This window comes from Paramacrobiotus metropolitanus, unplaced genomic scaffold (genome assembly GCF_019649055.1).
Source record: "Paramacrobiotus metropolitanus isolate TYO unplaced genomic scaffold, Prichtersi_v1.0 Parri_scaffold0000104, whole genome shotgun sequence".
NCBI lineage: Eukaryota > Metazoa > Tardigrada > Eutardigrada > Parachela > Macrobiotidae > Paramacrobiotus > Paramacrobiotus metropolitanus.
This window is the reverse complement of record NW_026570324.1, coordinates 393,157-405,956: the sequence shown is the minus strand read 5'-3', so window position 1 is coordinate 405,956 and position 12,800 is coordinate 393,157. Positions and strand designations below refer to the sequence as shown.

General features: G+C 42.7%; 1 protein-coding gene and 1 long non-coding RNA gene across 2 annotated transcripts; both read right to left on the bottom strand.

The window, feature by feature from the left end:
* Nucleotides 1–608: 608 nt before the first annotated feature.
* On the bottom strand, nt 609–2,283 carry LOC129597385 (uncharacterized). The gene is made up of 3 exons (XM_055494896.1): nt 1,909–2,283; nt 1,020–1,084; nt 609–940 (listed from the first exon to the last, which is right to left on the bottom strand). The coding sequence occupies exons 1-3, from the start codon at nt 2,270–2,272 to the stop codon at nt 671–673; spliced, it is 699 nt and encodes a 232-aa protein (XP_055350871.1). The 5' UTR covers nt 2,273–2,283; the 3' UTR covers nt 609–670.
* Nucleotides 2,284–2,471: 188 nt separating this feature from the next.
* On the bottom strand, nt 2,472–7,984 carry LOC129597386 (uncharacterized). The gene is made up of 3 exons (XR_008691559.1): nt 7,224–7,984; nt 3,462–4,370; nt 2,472–3,344 (listed from the first exon to the last, which is right to left on the bottom strand). It is a non-coding gene; the product is annotated as an uncharacterized LOC129597386 (long non-coding RNA).
* Between the last annotated feature and the right edge of the window lie 4,816 nt (nt 7,985–12,800).

The following is a 12,800-nucleotide window of genomic DNA, read 5'->3' as shown; positions in this document are numbered from 1 at the left end:
GGGAACCTTTACCGTTAATTAACCTTTGGAAAGGTATATTACCGTCGTCACTTTACCGCTTCCGTTTTCTTTTTGCATCGTTTGTTGCGTTAGGTGTTGGGCAGTAATGCGCGCATGCCAAAACCTGCATTATAAGGAAGCACCAAAAAGTAAAAACCACTGTCATCCGTTCAACGAGATAGAAGCACAAAGTGAACACGTCTCAAAGTTCTGACACGAGTCGCTTACCCCGAATTTCTCATCATATTACTCTGAACCAATCTTAGGATGCCGGTTCATACTGAATTTTTGCATGCGTAGGAGACATTTTCTCTGAGACTTTTCAGATTCGACATTAGGAATAATAAATTTAAAATTCTGCAACTCAGTGTGTCGAGGCCGTGAAGTTTTGTAAAATTTGTGTCTTGAAGTATCGTGAAGTTTTGTTTTTGTGGTTATCGCAAAACATTGTATTATAAAAACATTAGTTTGCGGAAGTGATGCTATTAAAGTTACCGGTACAAATTTATCCTAACACAAAATGTACGTAGTACAGACTGTACCCGTAATGGAAATACGTATGCCCCTTGCATTTGAATAGATTAAACAACGATACCACGGACCAGCAAACCACCGTTAATAAAAGACGCAGTATATTCGACAATCGACACTAATTACAATAAAGTGGTAGTCAGTGTATCGTTTGCACTTGCAGACGGTTTCTCAAACCACTAGGGACCTCGCATTTGCAGTCCTGGTTCCAGGGCTGCTTTGGACAGCAAATTATTCGGCCGATTTCCCAGAGATAATGAGTGCTAGTCTCCACAGGCGGGGTGGTCATCGCTGTCGCTGCTTCTTTTGTCTTACTTCTTTGGCCGGCCAGGTCCTGTTCATACTGCTCGGGAGTAGGCAGGAACCGTGCAGGATGAATCCTTGCATATTTAGACGTATCCGCTGTGAACTATAAACAAATTTATTATTACAACCAGTCTTATCGGTATAACAGTTCGAATAAAGTTCTCACTAATAGTTACGCTTACCACGGATGCGAAACTCGCACATAAAATCAAAATACTGGGGCCAAACATCCTGGTTAAATTCAAACCTGGTTAAAGCGCGAATAATTTTAATTTAACAGATATTTTACAAACTGAAAAAAATACGATTTACCGTACAGACCTATCACGCAAATGCAAGTCCGCACTCGCTTTTATAGTGTAATCCAGCAGTTGTGAAGTGCAGTTTTGAAGTGTGTTCGAGAAAGTAGGAATGGTTCTTTGAATCAGTTGAGAGTAATACCAATTTTCTTATGTGTGGAAAATGCTGATAATGATATGGAAATTTCTTGGAGAAACAGAAGGTTGCTCTGACCACTTCAAGACTAGGTTCTGACACTGTGTGTGTGTGTCAGTGACTCAGTGTACAGATACGAGTACCTGCATATCTGCAGCGAAATATCAGGCAAAAATGCAAATTCATCGAAATTTAAAATAGTTAACGCAGACATGACATCGTAACGCTGCCGACTGCACTATGAATAATTATTAATATAGTGTTATTTTATCTGCTACAAAGAAATAGTTTCAGTAAGCCGTATTGTATTGATTATGTAAATATTAAGTGAGCCGGTAAACAGAAAAGTAATCAGCAAATTAAAAGTAAGAGGAACCGCACTCGGGAAATAAATTAATGACAAGTTAAAATGAGACCACCGAAATACGACTGGTTTGATTAGCAGAGTTTTCAGTTTCATAATAGCCCACCTCAAATATGCAGGTATAACCGGTGTGATATCATAATAGCGCTCTATCTGTACATGGTTTATTATAATACACAGTCATGTTTAAACAACAAAACATTTTGTCTGAAGTGTTACAGCAGGGCACCTACTGAACGAAGAAATCAGAAACACAGAAATAATTACTTTACCAAGTTTGTATTCATGATTATGCGTCCGGATTTGTGATTTCTTTTGGCCTTGCGCGGGTGCCCTGTTCCAACCAACCGCTCTCGCTGAAGTGTGGTGCCGGTTTGCGTTTGAAAAACTCGAGACGTCTTTGTACGCTTTGGCTTGGCATCCCAAATTGCCGGAGTTGCAGACTTGATAGCTTGTTAAATTTCTGCGGTCACCCAGCCGGTACTTGGTAGTTGGTAGTGGAGTGCAAATCACCGTTTCGCTTTGTGGATAGCTCGTATTATGAGGTCCCATGTCAATACGCCGGAAAAATGTCCTGCCAGCCCGAATTTGTTTGCGGTCAATACGCTGGATGAATGAGGTTTGTAAAACAGTCATGATGTATCTATTCAAATTTATCCCCGTATTAAACCGTTCAATCACACAGTACGCGACACACCCGCTCCGTCAAAAAAGTGCACTGCGGTACAGGGCCAAATAGTTTCGATCGCATTATGTTACAAAGCGTTCCCTGACACCGAAAACTTTCGAATCTGTCAGCTCTGGTACAAGGAAACTGTTTTAGTCACGATGATAACGATGTGCCCCTTGCAACATTACGGCTTGCGCGCTTAGAAAAGCGTACTAATGAACATGGTCTCACTGATGAACATGGTCTCACTGGTCCTTATGTATCCGAATCCGATATGCGCGATGCAATAAATACTTCTATAGAACTGCGGACTTTACTCTGTCACAACTACAAATAATAGCGTCACTAACGCCGAACACTGATTTTTATTCCGTTGAAAGAAATCTTATTCTGTCCGTTGATGGTGGTGTGCTGATCCAATCACATGCAATGGGCATACTTATCAGTGATCACCACTACTGGTACTAGTGCGATGATTCGTCAAGATGTGTTTTGTATGTATGTACCGCTATCTTTAACAGCATGACTTCGACAAATGCGTGATTTAGAGTTGGAGCAAAGTTCATGCAAGAGATCTATTTGCTTCTTTTATAATAGTACATGCCGTGTATGCCGCAAGTTTCGTGACCATAAAAATTCAAACACCAAGTGCTTGAGACGTTGCGCTATCCAGTCCCCAGGGCTTATTGAATAGGAATCGCCCCACTGAACCCACCAATTGTAAAACGTCATTCTGAGAAGTCCAGATGATCGGCGCTGCGGCGGTTGGGTCTGGCGTTATTCATCCTTCGGCGATCAGGTCCTGATGCTCCTGCTTAGCAGTATGGATGAATACTTCATGATGATCCCATGCTACTGAATAGGAATCCGCCCATTGTACCAGTCATCGTATGTAGTGCTAATAGCCTTAGGCGTGGTGGTTGGCGCTGCGGCGTATTCTGCCAAAATTCTGTCGGCGGTAATGTTCAGATGCTCACCGGTGTGGATAAAAATTTCAGGGTGGTTCCATTCCTCAAAGGAACGCATTTCCACAATACACTGTAAAAAAATAAAAAACCAAAAGAATATTATCAATTAATACTAGTTGAGTTGCTGAAAAGCAGAACTGTAAATTATAAAAGTTCCGAATAAATTTTCGAGACTACTTACGCTTACCATGAGCCCAAAAATCGAGCATAAAATTAAAATACCGCTGCAAAAAAAAAAAACTTGGTTTTGCACAAAGACTAGGGTAGTTAAGCGGTGTAAGCGCTGTGCCTGCGCTGCACAGAAAGGCAACCAAAACACAGACGCCACAAACGATAGCTTTATTAATATCGGCAGATGTTAATAAAGGGACGAAACCCACAACATCAAAACAGCCCCGAAGGGTCACTCTAGCATGCGCAAATATCGAAGGCCATCTCGTACAGCATGGACGTCTCCATGCTGTCGAGCCAAAATCTAACCGAATGAAATCAAAACGTCTCGGCCATGTGCATGCAATGCCAATCTCTGGCCGTAGAGCATCACACAGAACACGAAATCGGAGTCGGTGCAACACCCACTCAACCCACACTCCTGGGCGGTGGCGCCGATCTCCTGACATGCCACGGGGCGGGACGCCGAGGTCCCTCGAGGCCATAGCACAGCAATAAACAAAATCAAAACACGTCGGTAAATGAACAGAGTAATGAGTAAAAATGCGGCCCAACATGGCGGCATATTCTATCTTTCTCACAAAAATAAATGAAAGTATCCCACTGGTGCGTTCCATTCTGGAGAATCCGTTCATCCTCCAATCTCACGTTTCCGATCATTCAGCAGTTGCATCCAGCACCATGTCGACGTCAGTGTCAGCAGGATCGGTAGCAGCGGCGCCAGCGATAACACTCAGTGTTTCGCTAATAAATTCGGAAAACACAGATCGTGTCGGCTTTTTTCTTCCACAGTAATGTGGAAAATTTCGGCATCGTCGCCATGTGGCGCGGTCGGCAATTTGATAAACAAATCATCTGGCATATTGCCCGGCGGTTCGATTAGCTATCATTACGATAACGCTGAACGGTATCGGCTCCATTCAATCTACGATTAAATTACACTAATTAATTCTAAATTAGTCAGCCAAATTATTTAGTCGGTGTAAAAATAATTGTGAATTATTATCAGCAACTATTCGGCAATTTAACGGCGGCGAATTTATGTATTCGGCAATTTGAATCGGTCATAAATAAGGTACGAACCACGTATTTATTGAATTATACCAGTACGTATAATTCACAAAGGCGGTAATAATTTCCATATCGGAGCGGCAAAATAAATTAACATTTTAATCGGCGAAAGGTACGGACCACTATGATGCTAAAAAGTGGGGAATTAATTCGGCGAGAGGTATGATCCTCTAAAATAAAGGGATTATTGCGGCAAGAGGTACGGACCACAACAATAGTGGGGATTTTAATAATGAGAGAGGTATGGACCACTCGATATGATAATGCGCATAGCGCGTCGGTGGCAGTAATTTAGTTACTCAACTAAATTATCGGTTATTATCGGCTCACCATATCAGTGCGGTAAATGTACGAGATCTCTTGACGTTAAAATGTCAAATAACTGGCAGACGGCAGAACAGACGCAATTCCAGAAATTACACTAAATCGAAATTGCAGACAAGTAACCGGTTTTACTACAAATTACAGGAACATTTTCGCTTTTGACTTATTTTAGATAACACCGATATTAGCACGAATCTTCCCAAGGTTTAAATAGAATTGCGCGGTTCACCACTAAATAGGTTCGGCTTCAACTTCAACGACTTTTCTACTTATAATCCGATAAATTATCGATCGGTAGATATCCGACAATTGTTGTTATAAATCATTTATCACAAATTTTCGGACATTTTCGCACAGGTTTCGAATGTCTAGTACCTTATTGGCTTTTTTGGAGATTCGATTTAGTGGCACGATTATGTCGGTTTGAATTTAATCCAAATGATTTAAGCATCAAATTGCAGATACTCTCGTCGGTCGACATCCTTCGAATTACCGGCAATCTTCCAAAGCAATTAAAACGTAATAGTAGGCGGTAAACTTAACAATTAAGATAGCACGTGGCTGATGCCACGGGTATCGGGAAAATATTGACCTATCGGCATTTTCTCTTACTGGTTACAACAAGACGGCTCCTGTGATAACGGTGATGCTGCAGTACAGTGACCACCCGGTTGCCGCGGGGATCGCGGGGAAATAAAAAGACTGGAATGTAGCTGCTTGGTAGAATTTATTCTGTTTCGATAGAAATCACGTGCATAGCGGCGGTTTCCAGTAACTGGATCATGGTAAGCTAGATAGATCGGATTATTCGACCGCGGCACTTCTTTGTAAGAACAATCGACATAATAATGTCCGGAGATATCACAGTGTTGACAGTATCTGGCGACTCTACCGTTTCGCATCATCTTTTCCAGACACGGCGTGCGATCGGTTATTTCGGTTATTTTATCGACATTATTTGCCCATTGTTGAGCACGACTCGGTTTGCGGTGATTAATATTAGTCAGCTTAATAAGCGGTCGCTTATTAACGGTATTATTAGCAGCATTATTAATACTGATAACTGCTTGTTGATGACTTTCTTCGTCATCACTCCATTCTTTATTCGACTTCTTGGCTTCACATTTTGTGCGCTTTCGGCGTTTTTGAAGATAAACGACATTATTAGTCGTATTCGGTACAAATCGGCTTACGGAATTTTCCATATTTTCCGGCTTTTCACGAAGTTTCGTATGCAGTTGTGCGATTTCACACTGCAATTCGCGAATCAATTCATCCCGGTCTGATATTCTTCGCTCCAGTTCGGCAATAATGTCACTGGATAAAGAACTAGATGAACTGTCGGCTCGGTTAACATTTTTAAAATTATCGGAATTAATCGGCTGAGAGCAAACAATCCGTTCGGCACTTTTCATCGCATTTGCGGCAAATTGTTTCACTTTATTAAACGGTGTACGCTGCATGTCGGCGGTATCGAAATAAAATCGTTAATCACATTCGGTCAGTTTACTGGAAGTTAACGGCTTGTAGTGCAGTTGACTGCAATGTCAATGAACGAGACTAGACGGCTATGGCCAGACACGGTAGCACCAGCTTCCGTGTTCGGTAACGATCGGCAAAATCCACTGCGATATTCCGCAGTCGACCCTGTATTTGACGTTGAAAAATTCGAAATCTCACAGTGTACAAATCACGGTATTTCTACCATTATTACTCGGCGGAATATTATAAAATAATCGGCAATTAGTCGGCAATAATTCTGGTGAATTACGAATAATTCACCAAGAATAAATCGTTCGAAAAACTGGGCAAAAGTATGCAGTAGTATCGCGTGCTACACACAATTGCTTCGGCGACCACATTTCATCGACTCTGCAAAAATACCCACAATTTCCGTAATCGATTTTCACCGATTACAGTCGGCAAATTTTGCAGCAAAATATCGGCAAATAAGGTTCTGGAATTCCTGTGAATTGCAGTTCAAATTGTACGGCAAATACGCAATTTTGAATTGCGAGATCGGCTACTGAAAACGATAACACACGGTAGCATTGACAGCTCCCGTGTACGGCTAAATTCCGATTGTTGCGGATAAATTCTGACGAATTTATCCCTTCGAAATATCAGAATTTTACGGCAATAATTCTCTGCTATTGCAGAAACAAAATCCACGGCTGAATCGACTGAAAATTCGACCGTAAAGTCGGTGTTAATACGGCAAAATCGGCCAAACTGACACACTGCAACAACTCCAAAAAGCTGCTGTAATCAGCCAGTGTTTCGAATAATAGAACGATATTCCTTTCGGAGATAGTTCGGCTAGATATTCTGATATTAAATTCAGAAAGTTTTCGGCTTTATCTGCCAGAGCAGATCGGCTTACCTGCACTGACACGACGTGACGATTGTACGGTGCGGTGCGTTCGGTGTGCTGCTTTCCGACTGTCGTCTAGAACGCAGGATCTCGTTTCCGCTTGTCTGCTCCCTCACGGAAGAATCCCCAGTGTCTGGTCGTTCCTCCGATGTGCGAAGAAGGCAGATGTCGGCTGTTGGTGAGGAGAAATCAGCTCCGGTCCTCCACGATGTGTCGGGATACGATGCTGATATTTCCGGGTTCGCGATACGGCGTCACTCCACACTGCGCTGTAGCGTATGCGTGGAATCCGGTAGGCCGTACAAGGAAATTCGGCGATGCGCACAGTTGAGTAAAACACTGTAAGCGCTGTGCAGGACAAAGCCCCGCATCCAAAATCTGTGTAGAAGAAGGTAGCGTCGATAGGGGGATCGGGGATCGAAATCGCATCTCCACCATGTAAGCGCTGTGCCTGCGCTGCACAGGAAGGCAACCAAAACACAGACGCCACAAACGATAGCTTTATTAATATCGGCAGATGTTAATAAAGGGACGAAACCCACAACATCAAAACAGCCCCGAAGGGTCACTCTAGCATGCGCAAATATCGAAGGCCATCTCGTACAGCATGGACGTCTCCATGCTGTCGAGCCAAAATCTAACCGAATGAAATCAAAACGTCTCGGCCATGTGCATGCAATGCCAATCTCTGGCCGTAGAGCATCACACAGAACACGAAATCGGAGTCGGTGCAACACCCACTCAACCCACACTCCTGGGCGGTGGCGCCGATCTCCTGACAGCGGGATAAATTTCCTTTTTAGTGTTCGATTACTCTGAAAGTTGGAGAAAATAAGATTTCCCTTATATCATACACATGCAAACCTGTAAAATTTGATGCACTGAAGCCACTTTTATAGGGGTATTCTGTAAAGTCTGTGACTGTGACTGGGTGGGACTGGGTGGGACTGTGAGTCTGTGTGACTGGGACCTTATGTGACTGTGAGCGTCTGTGACTGTGCCACACTGGGCGTGGGAATGATTGGGACTGTGACCTTTTGGGAGTGGGGCTAGTGGTTGCTGCAATCCGCCAACCAACTGACAGGACACTTCCGGGGAAAATTTTTAACTGGCTTTTTGTGTTAAAAGGCAGTACTTGCAAGCTCAATCTGCAAGGCAGTACTTCGTAAGGCTTTCTAGAAATTCCAAGATTGTTTAGTATGGCATTCGTCGAAGAGAATATTTAATGTCCTTATAACATACAGAGTATAATAAAATTCAAAACCAAATTAACAGAAACCATAGCTGCTACACGAACCATGACCGCTATCTAGGCAAACCGAATCGCTAGTACCCTGGAACAAGATGAAAAAAACCGCAGGTACTGCGCAGGGAAAAACTGCCAAAAAAACAGTGCAGTAACCATTCAGAACTGGTGTTCAGCAATATTATTTCTTATCAACAAATTTTGAAAATACATGTTTTTTAAGATAACGTAACGAAGCAAATTTAAGAGAGGCAAAAAACCAAAAAAATACCTGCAACTGGATCAATAACAAAGGAATACTGGCGTAATATCGAACCTTACGGAAATACAAAGCTAACCGTTATTGAAAAATATTAAAAAATCGCGAAAATTGCTTGCTTGTGCTTTTCATCCAACTTTTCCTTCGTTTCTGCCGAGATTACAAAAGTTGCAGATTTCAAAGCGGGCGTGTTCACGCTGATAGTTGCTGCAACAATGCACCCATTATTAGCATGGCAGTAGACGTTTGACGGCTTTCCCTGTCGTTGGACACCGTTGCGGGGGTATATTCTAGTGCCCACTGACACAAACATTAAATCATTTGGTGAATCAGGTTTAATGTGGGGCTGTTTGCGAAAGTTCCTTCGACATCCGCTGCACTTGGTTGTTTGAGAACTGCAATCCTCTAGCAGCCATAATTCATATTCGCCCGGTTGTGGCTTCGGTTTGTCAGCCAAATTACGAACCAATACGTAATCCCAAATCTTTTCCATGGATTTCTTTTTAAACGACTCTCGGTCAACAGGAAGAGCCTATGAAATTGTACGGGTTACATTAAGTGGGTATAGAGCAGCAAGGTTAGTTATTGTAAAAGCTTTGTTATAACAAATCAGTTATTAGATTGTAGTCGCAATACAGTCCCGGTATACGGTCCGGTAAACAATACGGTGGGACAGGATAGCGTATCGGAACCGTATCGTTAGCACATTTGAGCTGTCGCACTCATCACAAACGGTGTACGATACAGTCGAGTAATGCTTTCGTGAAGAAACGTGAAAAGTTTCAATCAGCCTTGGAACTTTTGTATTAGATAAACTGCGTCCAGCTGTAAGTCATATCAAAACTAAAATTCCAGATTGTTTTTCGATATCAGAACATCTAAATTTGAGCGCCAGTGAACGTTTCTAGGATCATTTTTAATTAACACAGAAGTCTATGGAGTCTGAGCGAACAGTGCGCAGAGTACTCCAACTGCTCCGTAAGCTTAGCATGGTAAACGCAAATGGCTGCAGAATCGTGAATTTTTGGACAAACCGCTCCCACTTGGTATCTCGCATGCCACCGGCAGTTCGAAGAAATCTGGACACGTGGCTCAGCTTGCAGAAAATTCTAAACGGCGGACATATTCGTTTTCGGGAAGTGGATACTTTTTTGGTGAAGGCTCCGCATACCACCTTTATACCACCTTGGGCTCCTAATACCACCTTTCATACCACCTATGGCTCCTAATACCACCTTTTGCACACCACGTTTGACTCCGCATACCACCAAACAATTTTTTTAAACTTTAAGTAAAATGATAAATTAAATTATTTGTTACTATGATGTTTTTTTAAAAATGGTGTTGACTGTGGACTATTTGCTGCGGCATTCGCATGTGACCTTCTCCACAAAAGAAGCCCGACAGAGACATCATATACCGGCAAAGGTATCCAAAAATGGATTTTAGAAAGCTTTGAAAAAAAAACACTTCTACAAAAAGACGCGCCGGACGGCAGGCCAAGAGAATTGCCAATCCGGGATTTGATATTCCTTATCGGCTATAGATGCGGCATTGTACGAAGCCCCACGTGTTGATATGGATGTAGCTGCGCAATCTAATTTAAGTTATTCCCGATATTAACATTTATTAAAATTTAATAAAAACGGATTTGAGTAAGTATTAAATAAGTGGTGGTATGCGGAGTCAAAAGTGGTGTGCAAAAGGTGGTACTAGGAGCCAAAGGTGGTATGAAAGGTGGTATTAGGAGCCAAAGGTGGTAAAAGGTGGTATGAGGAGCCTTCACCTACTTTTTTTTCCCCTTTAGCGATCGAGACGTTGGGAGTATTTAGCCCCGCTTTGAGTGAACTGTTGCATTTCATGGGCCGTAAAATTCGTGATTTAACTGGAGAAGCGCGTTCTACTGCTTTTCTTAAGCAGCGCTTCAGTCTCGCTGTTGTAAAAGGAAATGCCACGGCTGTCTTGAGCACGTAACCTTTTAATCCAAGAGAAGATAGAGATTTTGGTTGTTTTTTTAATGTTTAAATTTTAACTATTAAGTAGTGTACCAGCGCTCGCACTCATTGTTATCGTGGTGGCTATTGCCCATTAAAAGAACTTAGTAAAATATAGCTTTTATTGCATTGCGTAAACCACAACAAATTGAAAATGTTAATAATTTATTATTAATACAACTTATACAAGAACACAGACGCAACGTGGAAAATGGTACTTACGTTGGCGGTTGACTTTCATGGACGCTGTCGTCGTCCGTTTCATAAGTTTCGGGTCGCATGTTGCATCACTGCACTGTTTTAAATAGTGCTTCCGTATTCGGATGCGCAGTACAGTATCGGTGATTCACTTACTGTTCTTTAGATTTACAGCAGATATTTTTTAACTGAATAGTGCAGGAAAAGCGAAGCGTTGAAATCTGCAACAGACTGCGCCGCGTACGGGTTTAGTAGTGGTTTTACTTTCCGAAAACGTTAGTGTGATAAAATCATTTCACATACACGAAAGACTAAGAACAGAAGCCGAAAACAAGTGCGCTGTTTGGCTTCCGATGTTTCCTTCAGCCGGTCTTCTCTTAGTCGCCTGCATACTGTAGTTCCGATCCTTCTCTCACAGAGCAAACGAGAGGGTCAAGACCAGATCACACCTACGTGCGACAGCCTAGGAATTTGAAAGGCTTTTGTTTGTTGATGTTTGCCGCTTACGAATAATGCCGCTCTGTGCCCTAAAGTGGCAGGCACCAGGCAGACACACAAGAACGCAGCAGAGGGATACCGCATACTCAGTCGTCGATCACGCTGGACGCTAAACAAAGTTTTCCCGAATAGGCTAAAATAATGTGTAGTGATACACATTTTTTATAGTGATACATGTGTAGCGTGTGTATTTAGTTGACCAAGTGTGCAAGATAAAAGAACTTCAGAACCATTTAAAAAAGTGAAGGAGGGTCTGCTGAAGATAAATAAAAGTATGATTAATGTTACTTTCGACTATTTTTCTTGGAATTTCTAGAATGCCGTACGAAGCACTGCCTTACAGAAGAAGCTTGCATACTGCCTTTTAAAACAATGAGCCAGTTGAAAAATTTGACCGGATGTGCACTGTCAGTTGGCTGGCGGATTGCAGCAACCACTAGCCCCACTCCCAAAAGGTCACAGTCCCAATCATTCCCACGCCCAGTGTGGCACAGTCACAGACGCTCACAGTCACATAAGGTCCCAGTCACACAGACTCACAGTCCCACCCAGTCACAGTCACAGACTTTAGCAATACCCCTTTTATAGTTGGCATCCAACAATACTTATGGTTTTGAAGTGTGTACGGAAAAATAGGAACAGTTCCTCGAATGCATCACAAATTCCGTATGCGTGGAAAGTGCTGATGTGAAAGTTTCTTGGAGAAACCGAATGTTGTTTCCGACCACTTCAAGATTCGGTTCTGACACTCTGTGTGTGCATAATATAGGGGGCAAAACTAAGCGTGTTCCACGGTTCCCCTGTATTGCTGCCGTCACCCGCCTGGAGTGTGACGTTACGGCAATACATATGGTTAAATCTGGCGCGGTACATAAGCGCCACGTTTAGCCACAACGTAAAACTCCAGCCGGCTGACGGCAGCAATACAGGGGAACCGTGGAACACGTTTAGTTTTGCCCCCTATATATCAGTACATTATACATATGGTATATAAAGTATACGTGTGCACATGCAGATACGAGTACCTGCTTATTTGCAGCGAGATATTAGGCGAAAGTGCAGATTCGTCGAAATTCAAAGATAATCAGCATAGGCTGGAGATCCTAATGCTGTCGACTACACCACGAATCCACGTATAATGTGGAACTCAGAATGAGTCCAGGACAGAGATCCCCACTGACAGGATCCTGCGTAGCGTAATATGCTATGAAACCTGGATAAATGCTCAACGCACGACATCCACTAGCATAGGAACACTTTGTTGAGTGTGCAAATCGACTGACTGAACAACTGAATCCACTCTGGCAAATCTGCCAAGCGAAGAGCCAAATCCATGCTCATCGCAGCGCACATAGGCGCGCCCACACAAGGCACATACGACCAATCAGAAG